Raw genomic sequence first — 26,592 nt, 5'->3', positions numbered from 1 at the left:
ACATATGGGGCCTCATTTATGAGGCTGTGCGTCACTTTTACGCCGCTGGTGCGTCACTTTTTGTGATGCACCAGTGGCGTAAAAAATGCGCCTTGTTGCGCCATATTTACAAAGTGACGCATCTAGGTAGATGCGTCACTTTGTAAACCCCTGCGCCACATTATACCTGCGCCAGGTATAATGTATGCAAGGGGGGCGTATTGACGCAAGGAAGGGTCGTAGAAGTCACGCAATGAAATCTATGAGATTTCACTGCTTCACTTTTAGGACGCCGTTGCGTCAAAATCTTGCACCTGCCTCACAGCAGGCGTAAGACTGACGCAGGCCCTTTCACATGGGGCTTGCCCTATGTAAAAGGACGCATTGCTGGAGTTGCGTCACTTTTGTGACACACTCCAGCAATGCGTCACTTTTGTGCTTACAGATACGTCAGAAATAGTGACGTATCTGTAACTCCGAGCGACATGATGCGTCATACATTAAATATGATGCATCAGGAATGTCGCAAGGAGTGCGCACTGAGAAGTGACGCATCGCTGTTTTCACGCAGCGATGCGTCATTTCTCATAAATGAGGCCCATGGTATTGGGTCAGTTGTTTATAGAGATGGAATATCAGGGAAGACACCTTATGAAAGTAATACCTTTATTCATCATTTAATGTTTTCTAGGAAGTATATTTACTAGTTAATTCCAAACATTTTCAAAATAAAGCTGCCCTCCGAAAATGTCACTACATCTTTCCACTTTATATCTTAGAAAAGCGTAATCAAGCTTGTAGCTGGCATGCGCAATGCACGTGTTCCACCACCATGAACTTCAGAAGTCTTCTGGGCACCCGGATTGATTGCTGATAATCATTTGATCTGTGCCAATACCGTAGCTTATCAGTTTATTTTTCAAATATATCACAGTTTCCTGGTCTAGCGTCCGCTCTCTTGAGAGAATCCAGATGTAGTCCACATGCCAAAACCACAGCTGGTAGCAGCTGTAGATCAATGCATAATTTTCATAATCTGTTGAGAGAACCCAGTGTGGGGTAGAAACCAGAACTGGAAAAAAAAAAAAATAAGAGATTAAGTACAATGGGATGGTGGCAAATGCAAGAGTTTTTAACAAGGTATCTGAACATGCCTTGGCAGTCACACGGGCCCACCCTCGTTCAGGCGCGTGTCCGCAGAGGCGCAGTACCCACATTAATATTATAGCTTCTCTTGAGAAGTGGGGTACCTTTTTATGTCAAAATATTTGTGTTGGTTTTTAGAAGCAAAACAGTACATGACAATCAATTGCGGGGGGCATCAGTAAACGTCACAGATCAGGAGCTTCTAAAGGTTTAAAGTATTGTGTACAGTTTGTGTACTAGGACTCAACCTGCAATACGAATCGGGAGTGCCCGGGGCCCCGAAGGTTCCCCACCGAGAGGGAGAGGCCTCCCCCGCTCCCTAATCCCCCCCCCCCCCCCGTGCGCACTAGACATGGAAGAGGTGGAGAGCTCTCATCCTGGGCCTACACGCCAATAGAGGTAAACCCTCTGATAGATATTCGACTAGGGGGGCCCATATGTGGTGCCTTTTTACATGCATATGAATATTTGGATGATGAAAACAAAGGCCATATGTTTCTTTACATTTTCTTTTTTTTAAATATATATGTTTATTATGATTTTTCAACAGTTACAATTAAATCTCAATTCCCCCTCCCCACCACGTGCAGAGAGGAGCAAGTTACAATACAATCCGTTAACATCAGCCACATTTCAGAAGTATCTAAATACATATGAGTTTAAAAAAAACATTGGGGCATATTATCAAGGGAGTTTATCTCCGGCTTTTTGGCTTTAAAGATAAGAAAGCAGAGATAAAATTATCTCCCTATTACCTAGCTGTCGCTAACACCAGTTAGCGACAGCTAGTAGGAGATAGCGACCATCTTGGGCCCCACTTTGCATGTCAGTGAAATTTATCACTAATGACATGCAAAGTGGGCGTGCCAAGATGTTAGCGACTGAAAACAGTCGCTAACATCGCTATCTCCTATTACCAATTTATGGAGATATTCGCGCTAAGCGCGAATATCTCCAAAAGCTAACACCTGCCCTGAGCAGTTCTTAGCCATGTTATCCAATGGGAGGTGGATAACATGGCTAAGAGCATTAGCTCGATAATGCATGAATATCGCTGACTTTTCAGCGGTATTCATGAATTGGGGTGATTTTTATCGCATTTGCGATAAACCTTGGTAATACCAACGTTTATTTGCGGTTAAAATCGCCGCAACTCAGCGGTCATTTTTTGTCTCTAACCAAGCAATAGCGATAATTATCGCTATTGCTTGGTAATATGCCCCATTATTTCTATACATTTATGATTTTTTTTTATGGTCTGTGATAACATTAATATATATTTTTTTGTAAACAAACTTTAATGAATTTTCAAAAACATGCTCGAAGAGCCATTTTATGCTTATGAAACAGGACACAATATGGCATACATAAGGAAAATACATTTTTGTATATTAATAATGGGAACCAAAGAAAAAGAGGAAAAAAAATACACGGGCTGCAGTAGGGATAGAAAAGGAAGGAATCTTTAGAATATGATAATGTCCCTGGATACTGACCCAGCAATCATTCACTTTGTCAACTAGGTAATGGTATATACATATAGGGGCAGATTTACAATCCCCTTGCGCCTTTTTACGCCGCCGTTGCATCACTTTTGTGACGAAGCGGCGGTGCAAAGCCAGAGCCATGCTGCGGGGTATTTACAACGTGACGCATCTGGGAGGTGCGTCACGTTGTAAAGCCCTGCGCCACATGTAGGCGTTCCGGCGCTAGGAGGGGCGTTCCGGCTCAGGAACACCTCCTAAAAGTGGCTGAGTGAAATCTACAAGATTTCCCTCAGTCACTTTTAAGGCCATGCTGCGTCAAAACCCTGCGCCTGCTTGAAGCAGGCGTAAGGATTGATGCAGCATGTTAGGGATAGGGCACCCCCGAGCCTAGCTGGAGGTGCGTCTTACTTGCGACGCTACTCCAGCAAGGTGCTGCCTTTCCGCCGGGGATGCATCACGCATCTGCCAATCCGTGTGCCACAGTGCGCCGCATTGTAAATGCGGTGCATCTGTGGTGGCGCACGGGTGGGCAGATGCGTCGCAACTCTTCTGGCGCATCCCTGCTGATTATCAGAGATGCGCCAGAAATCTGAGCAAAACATGAGAAATCTGCCCCATAGTATGGTATACATGGGGCAGAACCTGCACATCCAACAACACGGGCTGTGGAGTCGGTGAAGACAATACCCCTATTGTCTGCCCAGCGTTGCCATATACATGTATGTTTTTGGGAACACCCTCTGGCCTTAAATACAAGTTCTTCCAATCCCTTGCAAAAATCTAAACCTCCCTTCCAAACCCCCAGCAGAGGAGGGGACTTTCCTTTCCAGAATCAATTGGATATTGTGCAGACACCCTACCGGCTTTTGGTAATGACGCAGTCAACCCATGATACAGCATCCGTATGAGATGAATTTTGGGCCAAAGTTTAAGCGCTCCAAGAGAATGAAAAGATAGGTCCAGCTGACAGGGTCAAAAGCTCGATCAATGTCAGCTAGCAAGAGGGCTGCAGTGATCGCATTGTGTACCCGAAGAATGTTGTGTCATGTACCGCGTCAGGGCTCGAATCCAAGGTCCGCATGTCGCCAGTCGGGGGGCATAAATGTGGTCCCAGTTGCTTTTTGTATAGCCACCAGATAATGGGGCCCTAGCAAGGCCATATAGGCTTTTTAGAATTTGCTTGGGAGGCCATAAGGGCCAGGTGCCCAACCCGTGTGTAGATCAGCAAGTGCAGTGGTCAGTACTTCTAAAGTCAATGGGGCTTCTAATGACATCTTAGCCTCCTCGGAGAGGGCCTTCGGAGGAATATCGTTGAAGAATTGTTTGATCTCAGAGGCTTCAAGAACATCTTGGGCAGTATATAAGGAACAATAATAGTCCATGAAGCTATTGGCCAACTCTGTAATGAGCGTGTTATCTGGGGTGCGAAGTCTTGGGAGTAGAGCACATGTTTGCGCCTGCTGACACAGTCTGTAGAGAGGTTTACTAGATTTGTCACCTCACTGATAAATCCTGCTTTGTGTCGCGAGCCATGCACCCCGTACCTTATCTAGCAGCACACCCTAGTACTGCTGCTGAACCAAGCGCAGCTGCCGATGCGCCACAGCACCATCTTCATCACAGGTCCGACGTTCCAGTGACATGGTTGGTGTCTCTAGCTGGATGAGCGACTGTCGCCGCCATCTGCATTTCGCTGTGCAGAAGCTAATATCTGCCCCCGCAATGTGGGCTTTATGACCTCCCAGAAAGTGGAGGCTGAAGATACTGTCCCCTGATTATGTGAAATATATTGCGAAAGCATGTTGTGGATATGAGCGCAATATGTCTGGTTCTGCAGGTGCTATGCTGAGAACCGCCAACGAAACAAGGGTCAGTTTGGCCGTATCTAAAGGTGTATGGCCACCGGGGAGGGATCTGACAGACCCCTGGGAAGGATCATGGCGGTCAGTATTCTGTGAGCGAAGGCATGGGGAACAAATATATAGTCAAGCCTAGAATAAGAAGTATGAGTGTGGGAGAAGTAAGTGAAACTGATCTCAGTAGGGTTATGTGTCCGCCATGTAGCAACCCATCAAACCATGTCTACCAGGGTCTGCAGTGTGGAAACAGGGGGTCCTGGTTCGCCCCCACTGAGCGCCACCTATCCTTCCCCGGGGATATTACATCATTCCAATCCCCACCTATCACTGAAAGTCCATCGGGCAGGGTGCCCCAGATCTCAACCAGGTGGTCTAGGAAATTCTGACCTGGGGCGGTGGGGCATATATACTACCAAGCACTATATATTCGCCAGCCACAGTCCTGTGTATGAATATATAACAGCCGTGGATGTCAGTCCATTTCTGTATCAGAGTGAAAGCTACACTATTGTGAATCAGGATGGAAACCTCCCTGGAGCCCCACATGCACCCCGCATGGAAGGTGTGCACAAAGCCATAACAGGCCAGACAAAGAACATTTGTACCAAACATGTGTGCTTCCAATAAAAGAAGAATATCAGCATCTATGTGTTTGGCCTGGTGGAGAACCGCGCCGCTTGAATTTATCAAGTAAGCCCCTCGTATTCTAGCTCACAATATATAGTTGCCGAGAGGGTGTCCAATGGGTTCTGCTGTCATTGTGTCATAGGGTAGCGAGATGTGCATATGAATGATCGGGGAAAATGTGATTGCCTGGACATACGAACTACGCAGCCATAACAAGTCAAAACAAAGCAAACCAGAACATGGTCAACAACCCACCCCCCCGCCCACCCTACCACAATACCTCCAAGCAGCAGAAGTATCTGTTGCAGGAAGCCTGGTACCCCACTACCAACAGGTGGACTAAACACCAGCTTCCCAATGGACCCCTATAGTCCCCATAACGTCCCAAGTTCTACAGGGGAGACTGGAGCAAACCAACGTAAGTGGCCCAATTTCATCCTTAACACATGCCAGTATGCACGAGAAATTCCCAGACAACCCCTCCTGGGAGACAGAGGTCCACATCGGACAGTGGTATTTCTTTGTAGGAGGCTAATTTTTTTAATCCTGCTTGTTAGCTTTAGACCATTATGAAGATCTGGATCTATGACATCTTTTGTCTTTTATTTGGTAAACAGACAAAATATCGACTCCAAAATATCGACTGGACATAATATCGAGTTTTAAATATAGACTGGACAAAATATCGACTGGACATAATATCGACTACAAAAATATCGTTTTTCAGGTAAGTGAAGTAATATCGACTGTTTAAAATATAGATAGCAAAAATATCGAATTTTTAATAATATATAATATTTTATAGTGTATTTTTATGTAATAATATGTGTGAAAAGTGTGTATTAATGTTATAAAATATTTTATTAAATGGAATTTGTTTTTTTAATAATTGCGTTATGTAATTCTGTAGCGGGTTGTGGGTTTATAGGGGAATAGGGTGGGAAGTAATTTAATAATAATTAATTAATTAATGTATGTTTGTAAATATTTATAATTAATAATTAATTGATAATTAATAATAATTAGTTAATTAATTAATATAATTTTGTACATATTTTGAATTAGTAATTAATTGGTAATTGATTAATTGTAATTAGTTAATTACATTAATTAGAGTACATTTTAATATATATAATTTTGTGTTATTCTTAAGTAATTAATTGGGAAAAAATAATATTAATTATTAAAATAATTACAGCTAATGTGCTAATATATTTACTTTATTGTTATTGTTAATTAATAATTAATTGGTAATTAAATAATATTGATAAATTTTGGGAAAAGGAGTATTTTTAGGGTTCAGGGTCAGTTTTTAGTTTTTGGGTAAAGGGGTATTTTTAGGGTTCATGGTCAGTTTTCAGTTTTTGGGTAAAGGGGCATTTTTAGGGTTCAGGGTCAGTTTTCAGTTTTTGGGTAAAGGGGCATTTTTAGGGTTCAGGGTCAGTTTCAGTTTTTGGGTAAAGGGGTATTTTTAGGGTTCAGGGTCAGTTTTCAGTTTTTGGGTAAAGGGGCATTTTTAGGGTTCAGGGTCAGTTTTCAGTTTTGGGGTAAAGGGGCATTTTTAGGGTTCAGGGTCAGTTTTCAGTTTTTGGGTAAAGGGGCATTTTTAGGGTTCAGGGTCAGTTTTCAGTTTTTGGGTAAAGGGGCATTTTTAGGGTTCAGGGTCAGTTTTTAGTTTTTGGGTAAAGGGGTATTTTTAGGGTTTAGGGTCAGTTTTCAGTTTTTGGGTAAAGGGGCATTTTTAGGGTTCAGGGTCAGTTTTTAGTTTTTGGGTAAAGGGGTATTTTTAGGGTTCAGGGTCAGTTTTGGGTTTTTGGGTAAAGGGGTATATTTTAGGGTTCAGGGTCAACAAATAAGATTGTAATTTTTTTTTTATTATTTTCATTTATTATTTAATTATTATAATTTAATTTAAGTATTTTTAAGTATATTTTAGTCATTTAAATTTAATATTAATTTAATTTAACACTGTTTTTAATAAAGTCGATATTTTTTACATCTATATTATTGTTAACGATATTTTGTACTCGATATTTTTGTACTTACCTGTTTGTAGATAGAAAGTCGATATTTTGTCTGTCGATATTTTGGCTACGATATTTTTGCAGGTCGATATTTTGGCAGTCTATATTATTTCAGTGATCCCTTTTATTTTAGTCTGTGTCCTGGTAGAGTCTCCCATCGAGGAATCAGAGTCCCTGTGCTGCGGGGCGTGCGGCCTAAGAGACCGTTGTTTATCGGTCCAGGTAAATATCTCTTCTTGGGCATTGAACAATATGGTGCAGAGTTAAAAACCACCCTCAGGCGAGTCGGGGACAGGAGCATGAAGGGTTCGTGATGAACCCGAAATGCATTGGGAATCTTTGAGACTTGGATGACATGCATTGTGCTATATGACATGTATTGAATATATCATAAAGATGCATTTACTTTGATTTTTGTACAAAGCTGTTCGAGTTGTATACCAGCTGTCTATTTGAATTTGTGTTTTACCTTTTGTTCATTCTTAAACAATGTCCTAAATACAATTGACCTAATTGTTCATTTTCTTTTAAATTGTAAAACGTTCTTGTTAGAAACTTGAGAAATTTTGAAAGGCTTTTTTAGCCTATTGGTTGTGCTACATGTAGTCTTTGGGACTCCACAGACTCACCCTTTAAACCTCCTGTAGTGCCTGTGAGTCCTAAAAAAGGCTCTCACCTCTGTCTGGGTCTTCGGGTGTTCCCAAGCCAGGATGGTATCAATCTTGGGTTGTAGAGTACCACCTGGCCGCTCCCAACCTGGTCTCCCAAGTACACCACGGAACCCTGCCCGATCTGGCACTTACTCACCTTGATCGTGAGGCCAGCTCTCCGCAGCGCCATCCACACTTCCCAGAGGTGGCGCAGGTGTTCTTCCAAACTGGTGCTGAACCCTTCTATGTCATCCAGGTAGGCGGTACTAAAATCTTCCAGTCCAGCCAACACCTGGTTGACCAACCTCTGAAAGGTGGCAGGGGCATTCTTCATCCCAAAGGGCATCACCCGGAATTGGTAGTGCCCATCTGGTGTGGAGAATGCTGACCTCTCCTTTGCCCCATCAGTTAAGGCGATCTGCCAGTACCCAGACGGTAAATCAAACCTACTGAGGTACCGTGCAGACCACATCAGATCAATGAGCTCATCAGCTCTCGGGATAGGGTGTGCGTCAGTCCTGGTGACTGAATTGAGCCCTCGGTAATCCACACAGAACCGGAGTTCTGGTGTGGCACCCAGTGCAGCAGCCTTTCAGACCAGGACCACTGGGCTGGCCCAAGGACTGTCTGAGGACTCAATCACCTCTAACACAGGCATCATGGAGACCTCCTCCTTGATGCAAGCTCTGACCCTGTCAGTCACTCTGTAAGTTTTGTGCTTAACAGGAGGACTGTCCCCAGTGTCCACATCAGGAATACACCAATCAGTGATACTGGAAGACAGGGAGAACAGAACAGAGAACTGTCCCAACAGTTGGCGACAGTCACCCTGCTGCTCAGGGGTCAGGGTGGAAGAGAGGTTTACACCATCCACTGACCAATCTTGCTCTTTCGCAGACAGGAGGTCAGGAAGAGGCTCAGTCTACTCCTCCATTCCATCATCTATCGCTAGGAGCATGCCCACTTCGGACCTCTCTAAGTTTGGCTTTAGGCGGTTTACATGCAGGACCCGCAAAAGGTTCCTAGGAGACCGCAAGTCCACCAAGTAGGTGACATCACTCTTGCGCTCCACCACCTCAAATGATCCGGTCCACTTATCCTGGAGTGCGCAGGGCTCCACGAGGGCCATGAGCCACACTTTCTGACCAGGCTGAAACTCAATCACAGTGGAATTCTGACCGTACCACAGTATCATCTTCTCCTGGCTGGCTTCCAGATTCGCCTGAGCGAGTTGCCTGAAACGCCGAGTTTGGTTTCTGAAGGCCAGCATGTAGCTATATACATCCTGGGGAGGTTTACTGGGAGCTTTCTCCCAGCCTTCTTTTACCAAACTCAGAGGTCCTCTTACAGGGTGACCATACAGCAGCTCAAAGGGACTGTACCCTAAGGACTTACGTGGCACCTCTTTGTAAGCAAACAGAAGGCATGACAAGAGGACGTTCCACTTACGCCTCATAGGTTCCTCAATACCCATAATCATGCCTTTGAGGCTCCGGTTGAATCTCTTAACCAGCCCATTACCTTGGGGTTGGTAGGGAGTGGTGAACTTGTAGGTTACACCACACTCCTGCCACAGGGACTTCATATACTTGGAAATTAAGTTGGTACCACGGTCTGACACCACCTCTCTGGGGAAACCCACAAGGGTAAAAATCCCCATCAACGCACAACCCACCACAGGGGCCGTCACCGAACGGAGAGGGATACCTTCCGGGTAGCGGATGGCATAGTCCACCATGACAAGGATGAACCTTTTGCTCATGGCTGTCTTTGGGTCCAGTGGCCCCACAATGTCAATGCCCACCCTTTCAAAGGGGGTGCTGACCACAGGGAAAGGCTGTAGAGGAGCCTTGTGCTTTCTCCCACTCTTACCACTTGCCTAGCAAATCTGACAGGTCCTGCAATGAGTGTCTGAACTCTTGCGCATCTGGGGTCAATAAAAGTGGGTGACAAGCCTTCCAAAGGTCTTGTCCTGCCCGAAATATCCTGCTAAAGGTACATCATGAGCCAAACCCAGTAGGAAGGCTCTGAAATGCTGGGGTACCACCAGCACATGGGCTGACCCAGGCTCAGCAACCTTAGGCTCGCTATACAGGAGACCATTCTCCCAGTAGATCCAATGTGATCCTGTCTGATCACCTGCTGCCTGGTTTGTGGCCTGTTGCCGCAAACCCACAAGAGAAGGGCACTTGCTCTGCTCCTCGCAGAACACTTCCCTGGAGGGTCCTCCTTCCTGCTGCCAATGGGTCAGCTCAGGCAGGTCCCCCAGTTCAGCTACTTGCTCCCCTGTAGGTTCCAGGGCATCCCCCTAAAAGTCTGCCTCCTCCTGGACCGTGGGAACTTTGGGGGCCGGTTTCCCATGCCCCCTGCCTTTTCTCTTTAAGACCGGGCCACCCTCTCAGGCTCCAGGTCCTCTTGAACACCCTTACTGGCTGCCATAGACCGAGTGGTCACATATGCACACTCTGGCAAACCCAACATCTCCAAATGAGTACTTCGCTCCACCTTAGCCCAAGGTGAGCTTTTCAAATCATTCCCCAACAAACAGGCATAGCTGGCCTCACAGCTACTTGTAGGGTACCTGAGACCCCCCCACCCCCACTCAAAGGGAACCTGAGCCACCTCGCAGTGGCTCTCTGTGTTGTCAGCGGCAACAACAGGGTAAAATGCATTGGGGATCACCTGCTCTTCAGACACCAGCCGACAACTGACAGCTGTCACACTGGCTCCGGTGTCTCTCAGAGCCTCCACCCTATGGCCATTGATAGTCACCCACTGCCTGTATTTCTAAGTGTTATCAGGCAGTTGGGTCCTGTGGACCACCTCACAGTCTCCTAAAGAGACTAGGGACATCTCTGCGGGACCCCATCCACCTTGGGCACCCATCTCCTTACCCAGGGCTACACTAGCCATCTGCCGGGGTGGTGCACCAGTGGGTGCTGTTTTACCTTTTGTTGGGACACTGAAAATCCCAGAAGAAGTGGCCCACTTGACCACAACCAAAACATCTCTTGGGACCCCTCTGACCAGGCTTATCTGTTGGGCCCCTGACTTCTTCTCATGGGGAGGCTGGGAACCCTTCCCTTGGTTCCCTTGGGGATTACTTTGGGGGCCTTTCTGGAACTCCTTCTGTTTGCCCTTGTCCCCGTACTCTTCTGCTCTGAACCCTGCCCACCTTTGGCGGACTCTCCCACATGACGCTTGTGGACCTGGTACTAACCCAGCGGTCCACCTCCTCGGCAACCTTCCTAGAGTTAGTCAGCTTGCTATCAATAAGGTGCTTGAGTAGCTCTGGAAAACAATTACTAGACAAGTGCTCCCATGCAATCAAGTCATAGAATGCTTCAAAATCATTAACTTTGCTACCCTTCACCCAACCATCCAATGCTCTGCAAAAGAAAGACACATATTCCACCCAAGTACTAGACTCCAGTTTCTTACAATTCCTAAACCTTTGTCTATAAAGCTCGGGGGTCAACCAATACCTGGCCATTAAGGCTTCCTTCATGTGAGCATAGGAATTTTGATCCTCAGAAGGCAAATCTAACAAGGTATCCCGCCCATCACTGAGAAACCGCCCCACAACCCCGCTCCTGAATTCTTCTCAGGGATCCGGTGGGAGGTCATAGCTACCTCATAGGCCTTAAACCATTCCCCAATATCTTCATTCTTGTGAAACTCCTTAATGACATATTTGGGGATGAACACTCTTGTTTCTAAAGGCACGGATGGTGTGCTGCCACCAGAGGGGGTAATTTCTAATCTCTTGGCTTTCAATTCCAAGTCCCTCAACATCCTTTCATGCTCTAAATGCATCCTCTTTTCTTCCAAGGCTAACTTCTTATTCTCTAACTCCATCTGACCAACCATTTTGAGGTTGGCTAGCTCCATCCTATGCATTCTATCTCTCTCCCTGTCCTCCAGCTCTTCTGGGGACAGGCCCTTTGAAGAAACACTGCTTCCTGTCCTGGAAGGTACTTTCTCCCCAGTCAGGCCCAATGGCCCCTCCAGCTGCCCATCTGTGTTCTCTGCTTCCTCCCTAGGCTCTTCAGGATTCTCAGTAGCATTTCTAGATTCCAACCAGGCCCTCAGCGCCTTTTGGAACTCTTCCTTCATGGTGATGCCTTTCATAGGGATTTTAAATCTTTTACAGGAGGTTTTAAGCTGTGGCACAGAGTAGATATCCACCATATCTTCTTCAAATTGTAGATCCATAGATGCGTTGGATGCTGCTTTGGTCACAGTGGCAAGAATTGGCAGTTCCTAACAAAAATAGAAGTCCCAAGGAACAAAATTCTACCAAAAATGTATGTGGTCACGTTGTGGTCTGAACTCACTAGTAGTGTACACCAAGCACTGTATATGATTCACAAATGCAAGTTCAAATCCTCACCGCTGACCACCAATGTTGGAAATGGGGGTCTCTAGTTTGCAATGGTTTTCACCTTTGTCCAAATAGGGACCCTTGCTTCTAGTCAGGGTAAGGGGCTACACTTCTAAAATAACCCCTGCTCACCCCCTTGGTGGCTTGGCACGAGCAGACAGGTTTATCTCAGAGGCAGTGTGTAAAGCATTTGTGAACACGTACAGTAATACAGTGAAAACACTACAAATGGACAACACACCAGTCTAGAAAAATAAGTAATCTTTACTAGACTTAACACAAGACCAAAGAACAAAAATCCACAATACTGTAATCAAAACTAAGACTTTAAAATGGTAGAAATAACTTAGTTCAATGTAGATGGTAAATGCTTTCAAAGTACCTTGGATGCGTCACGCAAAACAAACAAAAAGGTCACAGGGAAGGTGATGCGTCGGTTCCTTGCTTCTGGGGAGGTGATATGTTGGTTCCTTACTGCAGCGCAGGTGAGGTGATGCGTTGGTTCCTTACTGGAGAGGAGGTGATGCGTCTGTTTCTTACTGCGTTCCGGTTATGGTGCGACAAGATGGCGCCTCGATGCGATGCGACGATCCGGTCAATGCGACAATATGGCTTCTTTGATGCGATGCAATAACGTGGATGCGATGTGTGCACGCCAGACAGCCGTGCAGCAAAATCGATGAACTTTGGAGCCGCGACAGGCCCTGCAACACGCTTCACCTGTGATATGACGGCAACCTCTGTGGCGGCGGCACGCTTCTCCGGTGATGTGACACGCTTCATCTGCGATGCGACGGCGAACAGCTGCAGCGGTGGCACGCTTCTTAAGCAATGCAACTGCAATTGCTGCAGCGGCGACATGCTTCTCCTCATTGCGTCGCACTTCCAGCTCCCAGTGAAACACATACTCTCAGAGGGCCCAAACAACAGCAGGCACCTCACTGCAGTTAGGATTCCCAGCAAGGGAATTCAGGAGGAGCTGGTGGTGAAGTCTTTGTGCCCCTGAGACTTCAAAACAGGAGGCAAGCTCAGTCACAAGCCCTTAGAGATCTTCCTCAAGATGATAAAGTAAACACAACAAAGTCCTTTTCTCCTTTTCTTGGCAATAAAGTAACCACTGCTGGCCAACCCCAACAGCAAACAACACAGGGGCAGTAATCTTCTCTCAGTTTCTCTTGTTCTTCTCCTTGGCAAAGGACTGCCTTGATTCCCAGAAGTGATCTAAAGTTCTGGGGTCTGGGCCCCAATATTTATACTGCAAAATGCTTTGTTCTCTGAAGGCAGAGAGTGTTTGTGCCTAATCAAAACTAGTTATGTCCTCCTGGATGCAGATTCCTGGCAGGAGGTGGAGACAGCATTGTTTGAGAGCAGACCTGGCCCAGGTAGCTGATGTCAGAAGCAGTACCTGAAATATCCGGATCTCCGTGGGAGCGAGCGGCAATCTTCTACGATGCTAATTTCCAAATTCCCAAACACCCCTGCACCCGGATTGCTCCAAGCCCAGGAATGGAAGGGAAAGGGGAAGTGGATAACAAACAACAAAGAGAGTCTTCCACACTGGTGTCTTCGTAACTACCTCTGGAAGGAGTGGCTGGGGAACACCTGCAACAGGGAGCAGAACATTACTAACGTTCTCATACTACATGGGGAACAACACTCTCACACCCTCAACTCTTCTCACTCATACCTGGTTAACGTGTGGAGTTAGCTTCTCTCTTACTGAGTCCCAATAAGTTCATATGAGGGTTGGAGACTCTTGTTGCTTGTGTAGAGTTGTAGAGATGGTGATGCGAAGAATAAAGGTGGTAGACAACAGTATTACCATATGCATATAACAAATACTCTCATTTACTTGTTGAACCACAGAAGCGGACAGAAACTCTCAAAAGTCTTTTTCACGAAAACTCTGAATGAGCAAAAGGTCGAGATAGTTCTGCACAGGAGTTCGGGTATGCTGCTGACTGGAACGCTCTAATGCAGACGAGTGAGCCAACAGGCACTGGGCAAGGATAGCACCAACAAGTCTGGAAGAATGAAATGTTCTTACCGCAATTCTGAGGTTTTGCGGAAAGGTACTTGCCCACCAGAATGAAACTCTGACGAGTAACGCTGACTGACTGAGACCGCACAGCCGAGCACTGGCCGCGGCAAAGGAGGGTTTCACTCCGAAATGCTGGAATCCAACGGGAATGGAACGTAAACACGCTCCAAGGTTTCCGGAACAAAGTCTCTGTAAATGCTGACTGGGAAAGGGGGAAAACTAGGAAAGAACGCAGTGAATTGACAGGAGCCAAACTCAGGGCGTCTAACTGCTGGAAAGGGACAGTTGAAGTGCGCCACATAGAACGTGCGGAATTAGGAAATGGCGGACAGCTGAAAAAGGCTAGAACGCTAACCTCATCAAATGGTGGCACAAACCTGAGGCGTACTACGCCTCAGTCAGACAGTGGTCATGGGCTAATTTCTGAAGGGAACCCCAAAGGGGAAACAACCGCCAAACAGGAAATCTTCCCCTAGGTGCAGGGACTGACGGAGGTCTCTTAATGGGGGTCGGCATAGTCCTGACAGTACTCCCCACCAAAGCCCCCTCCCTGGGTTTTTGGGGATGAACCTTGTGGAATTCATTGACCAGTCTTGGGGCATGAACATTACTGCTGGGTTCCCATGACCTTTCCTCGGGGCCATAACCCTTCCAGTCCACGAGGTAAAAGATTTTCCCTCTCTTGAGTTTGGAGTCTAGGATTCTTTTAACCTCGAATTCTTCTGAACTCTGAACTTGAACTGGAGCTGGTGGTAGGACACGTCTGAACTTTGGTGGGTTTCTCTTAATCAATGACACATGAAACGTTGGATGGATCTTCAAGGACTTGGGAAGAGCCACCCTCACACTCACTGGATTAATCATTCGAACCACAGGGTAGGGACCTACAAACCTAGGTTGGAACTTTCGATTTCCTCTCAACCGCATATGTCGAGTGGAAATCCACACCTTTTCTCCAGATTCATACATGGGACTCTCTTTTCTTTTCTTATCTGCCTGCACCTTGTAAGCATCCTTGGCTTTCTGGAGGTTGGAAGAGGCTACCTGATAGGATTTCTGTAACTCTTGAATCACCACTTCTGCTGCTGGGACCTCAACGTCTACCCGACCCACTAGCATATTGGGATGCCGACCTGAGTTCAAGTAGAATGGAGAAAACCCAGTAGACGAATGGACTGCATTGTTGTACGCGAACTCTGCCGTACTCAACAAAGAGGGCCATTCTCCCTCCTGATCCATCAAATATAACCGGAGATATTGTTCTAAGTCCTGGTTCACTCGCTCGGTCTGTCCATCCGTTTCTGGGTGGAAACTGGTGGACAAATGAGAGTCGACTCCCAGACCCTTTAGGAAAGCCTTCCAAAATCGAGAGACAAACTGAGGGCCTCGGTCGGAAATAACCACTTTTGGAACCCCATGCAATTTTAAAAGGTGTTCTACAAACAGGGTAGCTAACTGAGATGCTGTGGGGAGAGACTTCAAGGGGACAAAGTGGCTCATCTTGGTAAACAAATCCACCACCACCCAAATGACTGAGTACCCCTGGCTGGAAGGCAGGTCTACTATGAAGTCCATGGAGACTGAATGCCAGGGAGACGGGGCTATAGGCAACGACATTAAGAGGCCCTGTGGGGACTGCCTCACACTCTTGCCCTTAACACACGGCTCACAAGTGGCGATGTACTGTCTCACATGAGCGTCCATGCCTGGCCAAATGAAGGTTCTCTTGATTAACTCCAGGGTCTTCTTAGCTCCTCTATGGCCTGCTAATGGGTGGTCGTGAAACTGCTGAATGACTTCATTTTGCAATTTCTCACCGGGAACAAACATCTTTTCTTGCCAGTAGGGTTTTTCATTTCTAACACTGCGATCTGGACCTCCTGATTCCCAATCAGAGAATTCGGCCTTGGCAAACTCCTCCTTAATTCGGGTCTCCAAATCGTCTTCTACTGCTATGGCCACTATCTTTTCCTCAGGAATGATAAACCCTTCCATCTTGGTTTTGGTTTCCTCTCCCATACTCAAACGTGAAAGAGCATCCGCTTTTCCATTGGAGGACCCAGGCTTGTACGTGAGGACAAAATCATAATCTGCAAAGAAGAGCGACCAGCGCAGTTGCCTGGGGGTGAGCGTGCGGGCCGACTTGAGAAACTGTAAATTTCGATGATCGGTGAAGACGGTGACCACATGTTTCGCTCCCAACAAATAGTGTCTCCAAACCTTGAATGCCTCCTTGACGGCCAAAAGCTCCTTATCAGCAATGGAGTAATTGGTCTCCGCAGGAGTAAGTTTTCGAGAATGTTATGCCACTGGGTGGAGTTGGCCAGTGTTCTTCTGGCGCTGTGACAGGATCCCTCCTATGGCCAAATTGGATGCGTCAGCTTCAATAAAAAAGGGTTCACTCAAATTAGGGTGTTGTAGCACTGGGGCTGTCACAAAAGCTTCTTTTAATTGCTGAAATGCCTCCTCTGATTCACGCTCCCAGACGAATCGTACATTTTTCTTTAGCAATCTCGTAATTGGGCTCACCTTCTCTGAGAAGTTCAGGATAAAGCGTCTATAAAAATTGGCGAATCCCAAGAAACTTTGGATTTCCTTCACAGATCGGGGCGCCGGCCATGATTTAATTGCCTGCAGCTTAGAGTCATCCATGGATACTCCTTCCGGAGACAAAACAAAGCCCAAGAATTCCACTCGGGAAGAATGAAAGACACATTTCTCAAGTTTGACAAACAGATGGTTCTCCAGCAGGCGTTTCAAGATGGCTCGTACATGATGAACGTGTTCCTCTAAACTGTTGGAATAAATGAGGATGTCATCGATGTAGACCACTGCAAAGCGGTCCAGGCACTCTCGAAGCACGTCATTTACAAAATGCTGGAAGGCAGCGGGGGCATTGCAAAGCCCAAAGGGCATCACTTGGTATTCATACAAACCAAACCTGGTTCGAAAGGCAGTTTTCCACTCCTCTCCTTCGGCCATGCGCACCAAATGATAGGCCCCTCGTAAATCCAATTTTGTGTACACACACGCATTCTTGACCTGATCTAGAAGCTCCGAAATGAGGGGCAGTGGATAACGGTTCTTCTTGGTGGCCAAGTTCAAGGCCCGATAATCAATGCAAGTTCTCAAGGTCCCATCCTTCTTGGGAATGAAGAAGAGGGGCGAGGAAACTGGAGACTGAGAGGGGCGGATGAACCCATTGGCTAGGTTTTGTTCAATATAGTCCTTCAAATGGAGGTTCTCCGGTTCCGACAGTGCGTAGATTCTACTGCAGGGTAAAGACACCCCAGGCTCCAATTCTATCCAACAGTCATATTCTCGATGAGGTGACAATTTCTTAGCTTCCTTTTCATTGAATACCTCTTTCAGGTCCTGATATTCTTCTGGAATCTCTGGAGCCTCCAATGCACACACCATTTGAACCTGATTGGCCAGGTTTTGCGACAACGTGGAACTTGGGCTCTCTGGCGTGGACTGGAAACAATGCTCTAAACAAAATCCGGAATTCATTTTTACTGAACGTCGTGACCAATCTATCTGCGGATTATGCTCGGTGAGCCAGGGCAACCCCAGTATGAGTTGGAACTGAGGGGCATCGATGAGGTTAAATCGAATGAAGCTTCGATGCTCACCGGGTCCCACCACAGTCATCAATTCAGTGTCAAAAGCAATAGGTCCCGACGACAACTGGGTGCCATCCACTGCTCGCACCGGTTCAGGTCTGGACTTCTTTTCGAATTGTATTCCAATAGCTTTGGCAAACTGGATGTCGCAGAAGTTCCCGGTAGCCCCCGAATCAACCATCACCGAAACTTCCTCCTTCTGAGTTTTTCCAAACTCTATTTTACACAGCAGATTCAGATGCGGGGCTGTGGATTGCAGAGTATTAGCTAAAAGTTGGGGCTTGGGAGTTGGATCTTCACTCGCTCCCACCAGTGCAACTCCGTCTACTGGTGGAGCCGATCTTTTACCCACGTGCTTGCCTTTGATCTCTTCGAGCATTCCTTGACAAAATGGCCCGACTGACCACAATACATACACAATCGACCTTGTCGTCTCTTTTCTCGTTCCTCCTGAGTAAGAGGGCCTCGAATGGTTCCCACCTGCATCGGCTCTTCCTGACTTTGGCTTTCAGGGTTTTTTGCGACCTCCGGTCGAGACCGATCAAATCGTGGCGGAAGAGTGCGGACATCCTTTCGACGTTCACTTCGCCTTTCTGCAAGCCGCTGATCAATCTGCAATACTAGATCTATGAGTTCTGACACATCTGTGGGTCGTTTGGGAATCTGCGCCAAACCGTCCTTCAACTCATCTTTTAGGCCTCGGTAGAAAATGGCCGCCCGCTTAGCCTCGGGCCAACTCGTTTCAACGATCAATTTATTGAATTGTGCCAAATAAGCCACCAAGTCTCGATTCCCTTGCTTCAATTCTAATACTTCATTGTCGGTGGTCTGTGAAACGTTTCTTCGATCGAAAATGCGCAAAAACTCAGCTTTGAATCCTTCAAATTTATACAACACTGGATCGTTGCTTGCCACCAAAGGCAAAGACCACGCTGCAGCATCTCCGCTCAGGTAGGACAGCACAAAAGCCACTTTAGACTGATCCTCTTTAAACAGAATGGGCTTACAAAGGAAATGCAATGAACACTGAGTCAGGAAGATTTGAGCCTTGTGGGGATCTCCCTGAAATCTCTCGGGTGGGGCCAACGGAATGGTAGGGGACATTGCGTGCACCACCTGTGTGGTAAACTCCGTAGAGGAGGACGAGGAGGGTACGGGACCAAAAGCAGATGATTTAATACTCCCAAAGTTGGGGTGCGGGCTCTCTGCCAGCTCATCTAATCTCTGACGCAAATAACTAGCCTCCTGGTTAGATTTCCTAACTTCCTCCCTAGTCTCGCTCAACTGTTTCTGTAGTCCCTCTAACACGGAAGCCAAGGCTTTGACATCCAATCCCTCGGCCATCTCGCCCAGACGGAAGATAATTGGGGCACTTCAATCTGTCAGAAGCAGTACCTGAAATATCCGGATCTCCGTGGGAGCGAGCGGCAATCTTCTACGATGCTAATTTCCAAATTCCCAAACACCCCTGCACCCGGATTGCTCCAAGCCCAGGAATGGAAGGGAAAGGGGAAGTGGATAACAAACAACAAAGAGAGTCTTCCACACTGGTGTCTTCGTAACTACCTCTGGAAGGAGTGGCTGGGGAACACCTGCAACAGGGAGCAGAACATTACTAACGTTCTCATACTACATGGGGAACAACACTCTCACACCCTCAACTCTCCTCACTCATACCTGGTTAACGTGTGGAGTTAGCTTCTCTCTTACTGAGTCCCAATAAGTTCATATGAGGGTTGGAGACTCTTGTTGCTTGTGTAGAGTTGTAGAGATGGTGAAGCGAAGAATAAAGGTGGTAGACAACAGTATTACCATATGCATATAACAAATACTCTAATTTACTTGTTGAACCACAGAAGCGGACAGAAACTCTCAAAAGTCTTTTTCACGAAAACTCTGAATGAGCAAAAGGTCGAGATAGTTCTGCACAGGAGTTCGGGGATGCTGCTGACTGGAACGCTCTAATGCAGACGAGTGAGCCAACAGGCACTGGGCAAGGATAGCACCAACAAGTCTGGAAGAATGAAATGTTCTTACCGCAATTCTGAGGTTTTGCGGGAAGGTACTTGCCCACCGGAATGAAACTCTGACGAGGAACGCTGACTGACTGAGACCGCACAGCCGAGCACTGGCCGCGGCAAAGGAGGGTTTCACTCCGAAATGCTGGAATCCAACGGGAATGGAACGTAAACACGCTCCAAGGTTTCCGGAACAAAGTCTCTGTAAATGCTGACTGGGAAAGGGGGAAAACTAGGAAAGAACGCGGTGAATTGACAGGAGCCAAACTCAGGGTGTCTAACTGCTGGAAAGGGACTGTTGAAGTGCGCCACATAGAACGTGCGGAATTAGGAAATGGCGGACAGCTGAAAAAGGCTAGAACGCTAACCTCATCAAATGGTGGCACAAACCTGAGGCGTACTACGCCTCAGTCAGACAGTGGTCATGGGCTAATTTCTGAAGGGAACCCCAAAGGGGAAACAACCGCCAAACAGGAAATCTTCCCCTAGGTGCAGGGACTGACGGAGGACTCTTAATGGGGGTCGGCATAGTCCTGACAGCTGAAAGGAAATCTCCTCCCCCAACTCTCAATTCTATGAGGCCTCAGGTCAGTAAAAGGAAACCTCCTCCCCCTACTCTCTATTTAATGCAGGTCCTATTCAGCCCAGCCCTGACCCATCAGACTGCTGGAGCCAAGGCCCTCTCCAGCCCCCTGCCACTCACAAACTAGCCATGGAATACACAAACCTAGCAGAGACAACTGGATTGTTAGGCAAGAAAATACCAACTTTCTAAAAGTGGCATTTTCAAACGCAGAATGTAAAAATCACCCTCGCTAAAAGATGTATTTTAACATTCTGAGTTCAGGCATACTAAACTCGAATTTCTACCTTGTTCCCGGGGTCAGTTAGGATTATAAGATGTTATAATCAAACTGCCCATTCTGGCCCATGGGAACAGGTAGCCTTGCAATAGTGAAAAACAAAATTGGCAGTAATTCACTATCAGGACATGCCACACACATCAGGGCATGTCCTACCTTTTACATACAATGCACACTGCCCATGGGGGTACCTTGGGCCTACCTTAGGGGTGATCAACATGTAGAATACGGAAGGTTTATGGACTGGCAAGTGTGTGAACATGCCAAGTCGACATGGCAGTCCTAGACTGCACACAGGCTCTGCAATGGCGGCCTGAGCCATATTTTACAAGATGCTTCTGTGGTTGGCACAACCAGTGCTGCAAGGCCACCAGCAGTATTTGATTTACAGGGCCTGGGCACACATGGTGCACTGTACTAGGGTCTGACAAGTACATCAAATAGCCAATCATGGAGTCACTAATCCAGTACAACAATTTACAATAGGGAGCCCTTGCATTTTGCCACTGAATAGCAGTTGCAAAGTGCCCAAAGCATCTAGACCAGCAAAAACATAGCAAGAATACATGAGGCAACAGCGAAAAATGGAAGGGAGACCACGTCAATGTAGCCAGGTCTAACAGTGTGGTATTTTTCTTGTTTTGTATTTTCACTTTATTACTGTTTGTGTGCTACATAAACACTTTATACATTGCCTCTAAGTTAAGCCTGACTGCTTTTGTGCCAAGCTACTAGAGGGTTAAGCACAGGTTAATTTAGTGACTTTTTTGGTTCACTTTGACTGGGATTGTGGCTGGTGCTTCAGCAGGGTTAACTCCCCTCTCAAGCAACAACCCCATTTCTCAGTTTCCTTGAAGAGAACACCCTTTCCAACACTGCCTGCATGCATGGGCATGTATTCTGATGCATGATTGCGCATGGCAACGTGAGCAAACACTTGCAAACTAGTAGATAGTTCCTTCAAAGCTTGACTTTGCCAATGCTTGCTTTACATTTGACATGAAGATGAAGTTTATGCTACATGTGTGCTCGAGTATCTAGGGGGAAAGGGGTTTACTATCCACCTATCAAAGTTTAACATTCTTTAATTCAAACCAATTTCTAACACCCTTTACCCCAAAGAAAGTGACAATACATACGCCAGTAATACTTGATTTCCATTTCCATTTTGGCTGGATCGGGTCCTTTCTTGAAATTTGTTTCACACTGGAAATGACGCTGTTTGCCGTTAGTCCTGAGGGAGATTATCAGTGTAAAGGGAAGGCATGTGAGTGAGTGCACACAAGTACACTATAATTTCAATAAAAATAACTTTGTGTGAAACAGAATGAAAGAAAGCATATGAAAAAGAAACAATGAATAAGTACCCCTTGTCCATTAGAGCCACTAATGCCAAGCTCTACACAACTGTTTCACTTGCCATATGCTCGGAATGAATGAAAAATGGAACATGACTACAAAGTTCTGAGTTTGTTTATGTGTGCTATTTCTGATTTTCATACCGCTTATGTGGGGGAAATTGAAGCTGTGATAATTATTATTGTTCCGCATAAAAATTCACGGAAAAAACAAAGGTCTAAGTGATGTTATAGTTTGATAATGTAATTACATCTTACTTTAAATTTAAAAAAAGGCGAGGGTGCAAGTTATAGTTACTTTAGGGCATCATTAAAGTTACTTGAGATAACCATAACTAGTGCGCTCCAATGGTTTTGTTTGTTTAAAACAGTATGTTTTAACTGACATTTTCACCTAACTATAATGCCACTTTTATGTATATATATATATATATATCCCTCGCAAAGGTTTTTTCAAAAGTAGCTCATGCCGAGCTTGTAAATTCGGCATAAATACGACATAATATTTGACCCCTTTTTCCAACACTCCTGTTGCTCTCAAAGCGCACTACACATGCTGTACTGAATTTGCTGTGTACGTTTTGAAATTCAGTTGTAACATGTACTACGTAGGCAGCACTAAGTTACAAGCTCATGTACAGATACTTCAACACTTGAGAGCTATCGTAAACTCCGACCCAGCTTACCCGGTTGCCCGGCATTTTAAGGCCACCCACGAAAATGATTTAAACTGTTTACAGTATTTCGTCATTGATGCGGTGGCACCCAGTAAGAGGGAACATTTTTTACGTCAATTGGAGTAAAGGTACATAGTCAATTTAGACTGTTAGGCCCAATTGGGGTTGAACTTAGGGAAGACCTTTATAATTTCCTGTGAATGGGGACCTTAATTTGCGTTCATGTCTCATGTTTAGCCCAGTTTCAGTGCTCTATGTTGTATGAGCTGATTTGCCCCTGAAGCCTGGCTTTGATTTTCCATGATGGAACCCACTAGATTTAGCTTTTTTGAGGATGCTCGTCGTCTTCTACCATTGGGTGATATCTTCGACTGCTTATGGTCTTATATATACACCATTTATTAATTTCCAGCCCTTTTTGAACAATTTGAAAGATTGCTCATATAGTTCCTAGTCACATACAGACAATGTATTAACTACTTTCATTTGAGAGACCAGCCTATTAAAAGTTTATGTGATTAGAGCGAGCATATCCACACAGTCTTTCGAACCAGCGGTTCCGCTGTCTTCATTCCATCACATATTTTGTATTCATAATTTTTTAGTAATCACCCACTTTTTTTCAAACCTTATTCAGCACTGTGGTTTCATGCACATCACTATATAGGACACTACATACGTTTTTCACAAAGCGGCACCATAGGGGTACATGCAGGGGGAACTTGCTATTGAGTGTTATTATCGTATTGGTACGACCATTGTTGCACAGGCATTTGTGTCCATTCTTGCGTTTTTTTGCACAATCATGTAATACTTTGCACAAATATCTAATGACCAATTCAGGTTCCGCCCACTGTCATTACAGCATGGCTCCCTATATTATCCTTTAATAAGCATTTTTAATAGCAAACAGTAGCCTTTTGAACATCATTTATGCAATGTATAACAAGTGTATTTGTATATTTATATATGGTTTTAAATTGCATTTTCGGATCCATCTAATCGTTTTTACCTAGGCACTTTGCACTTTTTGTATATATATTTACATTCAATGTAATGCTTATTGTGTCATTTGACATTTGAAAGGGAATAAGGAAACATTTTATGTACATTTAATCATTTCTATGTGGCGTAAGTCGAACTTTTTTTGACATCTGGTCAGTTTTATATTCCATGCAGTGCACATATATGTAGTTATGAAATGAAAATGTAAAACATTGCAAGATGGCCGTCTCCACTCGTAATAGAGTACAACAAAATGAGTCTGTTCTCTATGTTTATACCTTGTACTTTGTTGGCGCCAAATGGGTGTTTAAATTCAATGTTTTAGCCTCCCCGTTCGTTGAGTGAGCAAGGACACAGCCCCGTGTCCGAAACGCGTCTGAGGCATGCACCGTTCCACTATTATTATATAAAATCTGACACCAGCGCACTTTGAGTCTGTGTTCCTGTTTGTGCGACGAGGCACTTGGGAAGCGTGGAGTCGATTATATATATATATCGGCACACGCTCGCTTCATTCAAAGAAAGCAGACGGCACTCCAAGCTGATGGTTATTTTTCTTGGTTTATTGGCAGACCCCCTACCCCAAAGAAAGACAAACGCGTTTCGCCGTAAAACGGGTTCCTCAGTGTCAAAGTGAATTACCAAACACGCCATTATATCTCCACCTCTCAATTAACATCAAAAGAGGACTGAACCAAACCTTGTTGGAAATATGGCAGACATCTTGTAATGTACAGTTATATAGTCTTTTAAATAAGTACAAGGAGAATGGCGATTCTTAAAGTGCTCGTGCAGTTAAAAACAACGGGGAAACCCCATATAATTCATTATGTTATGCTTTCCTTGCTTGGAGAAAAAAGATGCATATAGCAAAATCAATTCATTCATGCATTGAGGTAACGCGGTGTATAAACATTACAGTTAGCATTGATAAGATGTCTTTAAGAATTGTTATATATTGAGAGTATAATTCTGTTCATTTTATAACTCTTCTATACCAAATCCTAGATAACTTAACAATTATTTGCAATTGGTATATAGCCACATTGTAAATTAATACACCATGTGTTTCCAATAACTTTCCCTAAGTTATTGTACATGCTCCGCGCAAGTCCTTTATTTCTATTGCCCTGTAAGGGCAAATTCTCTGTTTTTCTTTCTCTTGCCCTGTATGGGCTTTGGCCTCCCTAATCCAAACTTTACAGATTTAACAGTCTTGTGGACATAGGGCGTGGGGGATGGACTGGCAGATGATGGTATCATAGCTCTGTTGTAGATGTTCCATATTGTTTTAGTCACAGGAACCCCACCTCTAAAATTTATTCCAGGTGTACCCAAAGTTCTTCATCATTATTGAGACCCACAGGTTTCATCGTCTGGAGATCAATAATGTATTTAGACTCCATTGCCCTTAAAGCTCTTATTTTGTCCCCACCTCTTTCCTGTCTTTCCAATTGATCTATGAGATAGAAAGATAGTAAATCTCTGTTGCTGTTATGATGGGTTTCAAAATGGCGTGCCACCGGATAATTCTTGTCTTTGTTGGTGATGGCACGCATGTGCTCCAAGATGCGCTTTTTTGCTGGGTTGATCGTACTTCCAATGTACCTCTTGGAGCACGGACAAATGAGACAGTATATCACAAATTCTGAATTGCAGTTCAGAAATTTGTTGATAATTCTTGTGGGTCGTGGGTCGTTAGGTCTACCGTCATACTTGATCTTTTTATGACTATATTTGCATGCTTTGCAGTGCATGCAAGGGTAGAAACCCTGGATAGGTTTTGATCTAGATGGTTTTGGGGGGTCCTTGTAGTGACTCCTTGTAAGATGGTCACCTAGGGACTGACAACGCCTATAAGTGATTGCTGGTTTTGATGGTATTTTATTCTTCAAGACACTATCTGTTTTCAGAATGTGCCAATTGTTGTTGAAAATCTTAATCAGTTCTTTGGATCTCATATTATAGGTCGTGATCATTCTTGTCACTGGTTTTGACTCCACTGCCTTTTTCAGGTTTTTGTTTACCAAGAGATCTTTTCTGTTCGTGAGCTCCACTTTTTTAGAGGCCTCTGAAAGTGATGTTCTCGAATAGCCTCTCTCTAGAAATCTAGAGACTGCTGCCTTTTGTGCCTGTAGGAAACTGCTGTGTTCTGAGCAATTTCGTTTCAGGCGCAAAAGTTCACCATATGGAATGTTCTTTATCATAGATCTAGGATGGTGACTGGCGGCATGTAATACGGCATTTCCTGCCGTTGGCTTGCGGTAGAGTTTTGTTTGAATAATACCCCCTGCCGCAAACACCTCAAGATCAAGATAGTGGACTGATTTCTCACTGATCACACTGGTGAATCTCAAATTGAGACTGTTGTTGTCTAGCGTCGCCACAAACCTCTCAGCCGAGGGCCTGTCGCCCCGGCAGACCACAAACAGGTCGTCAATGTATCTGGTCCAAACCATATGGTCCAACCATTGCTCATTGGTCCCCCCCCCCCCAGGCCACGTGCTTCTCCCACCAGCCTACGAAAAGGTTCGCATAGCTGGGGGCGAAGCACGTGCCCATGGCGGACCCCCTGGTCTGACGATACAATGTACCTGAAAAAAGGAAGATGTTATTATAAAGACAAAACTCAGTCATTCTGAGAAGCATGCGATTATGTTGATGAAATTGCATGCTTTTCTTTTTCAAAAACCATTCAATGGCTAGGAGTCCCTCTTGATGTCCAATGCAGGTATACAAATTGGCGACATCTAAAGTAATGAGAAGCATGTCTTTTTCCCATTGTATGTCGTCAATAATCCTAAGGAAGTCCTGAGTATTGAGTATCCCTCACAAAAGAGGGAAGGTC

At 45.3% G+C, this 26,592-nt stretch overlaps 1 protein-coding gene across 1 annotated transcript in view; it reads right to left on the bottom strand.

Annotated features, from left to right (window-relative positions):
• Nucleotides 1-422: 422 nt before the first annotated feature.
• Nucleotides 423-26,592, bottom strand: part of APOD (apolipoprotein D) — an 86,404-nt gene continuing 60,234 nt past the window's right edge. The window contains exons 4-5 of the mRNA XM_086944917.1: nucleotides 21,844-21,938; nucleotides 423-1,051 (exon numbers count right to left, since the gene is read on the bottom strand). Of these exons, the coding sequence (XP_086801043.1) occupies nucleotides 819-1,051; nucleotides 21,844-21,938 (328 nt within the window). The 3' untranslated portion in view covers nucleotides 423-818. The remainder of the gene's footprint in view (nucleotides 1,052-21,843; nucleotides 21,939-26,592) is intronic.

This window comes from Lissotriton vulgaris, chromosome 11, assembly GCF_964263255.1.
Source record: "Lissotriton vulgaris chromosome 11, aLisVul1.2, whole genome shotgun sequence".
NCBI lineage: Eukaryota > Metazoa > Chordata > Amphibia > Caudata > Salamandridae > Lissotriton > Lissotriton vulgaris.
Note: the sequence above shows the minus strand (reverse complement) of the source record. Positions and strands in the feature narration are given on the sequence as shown.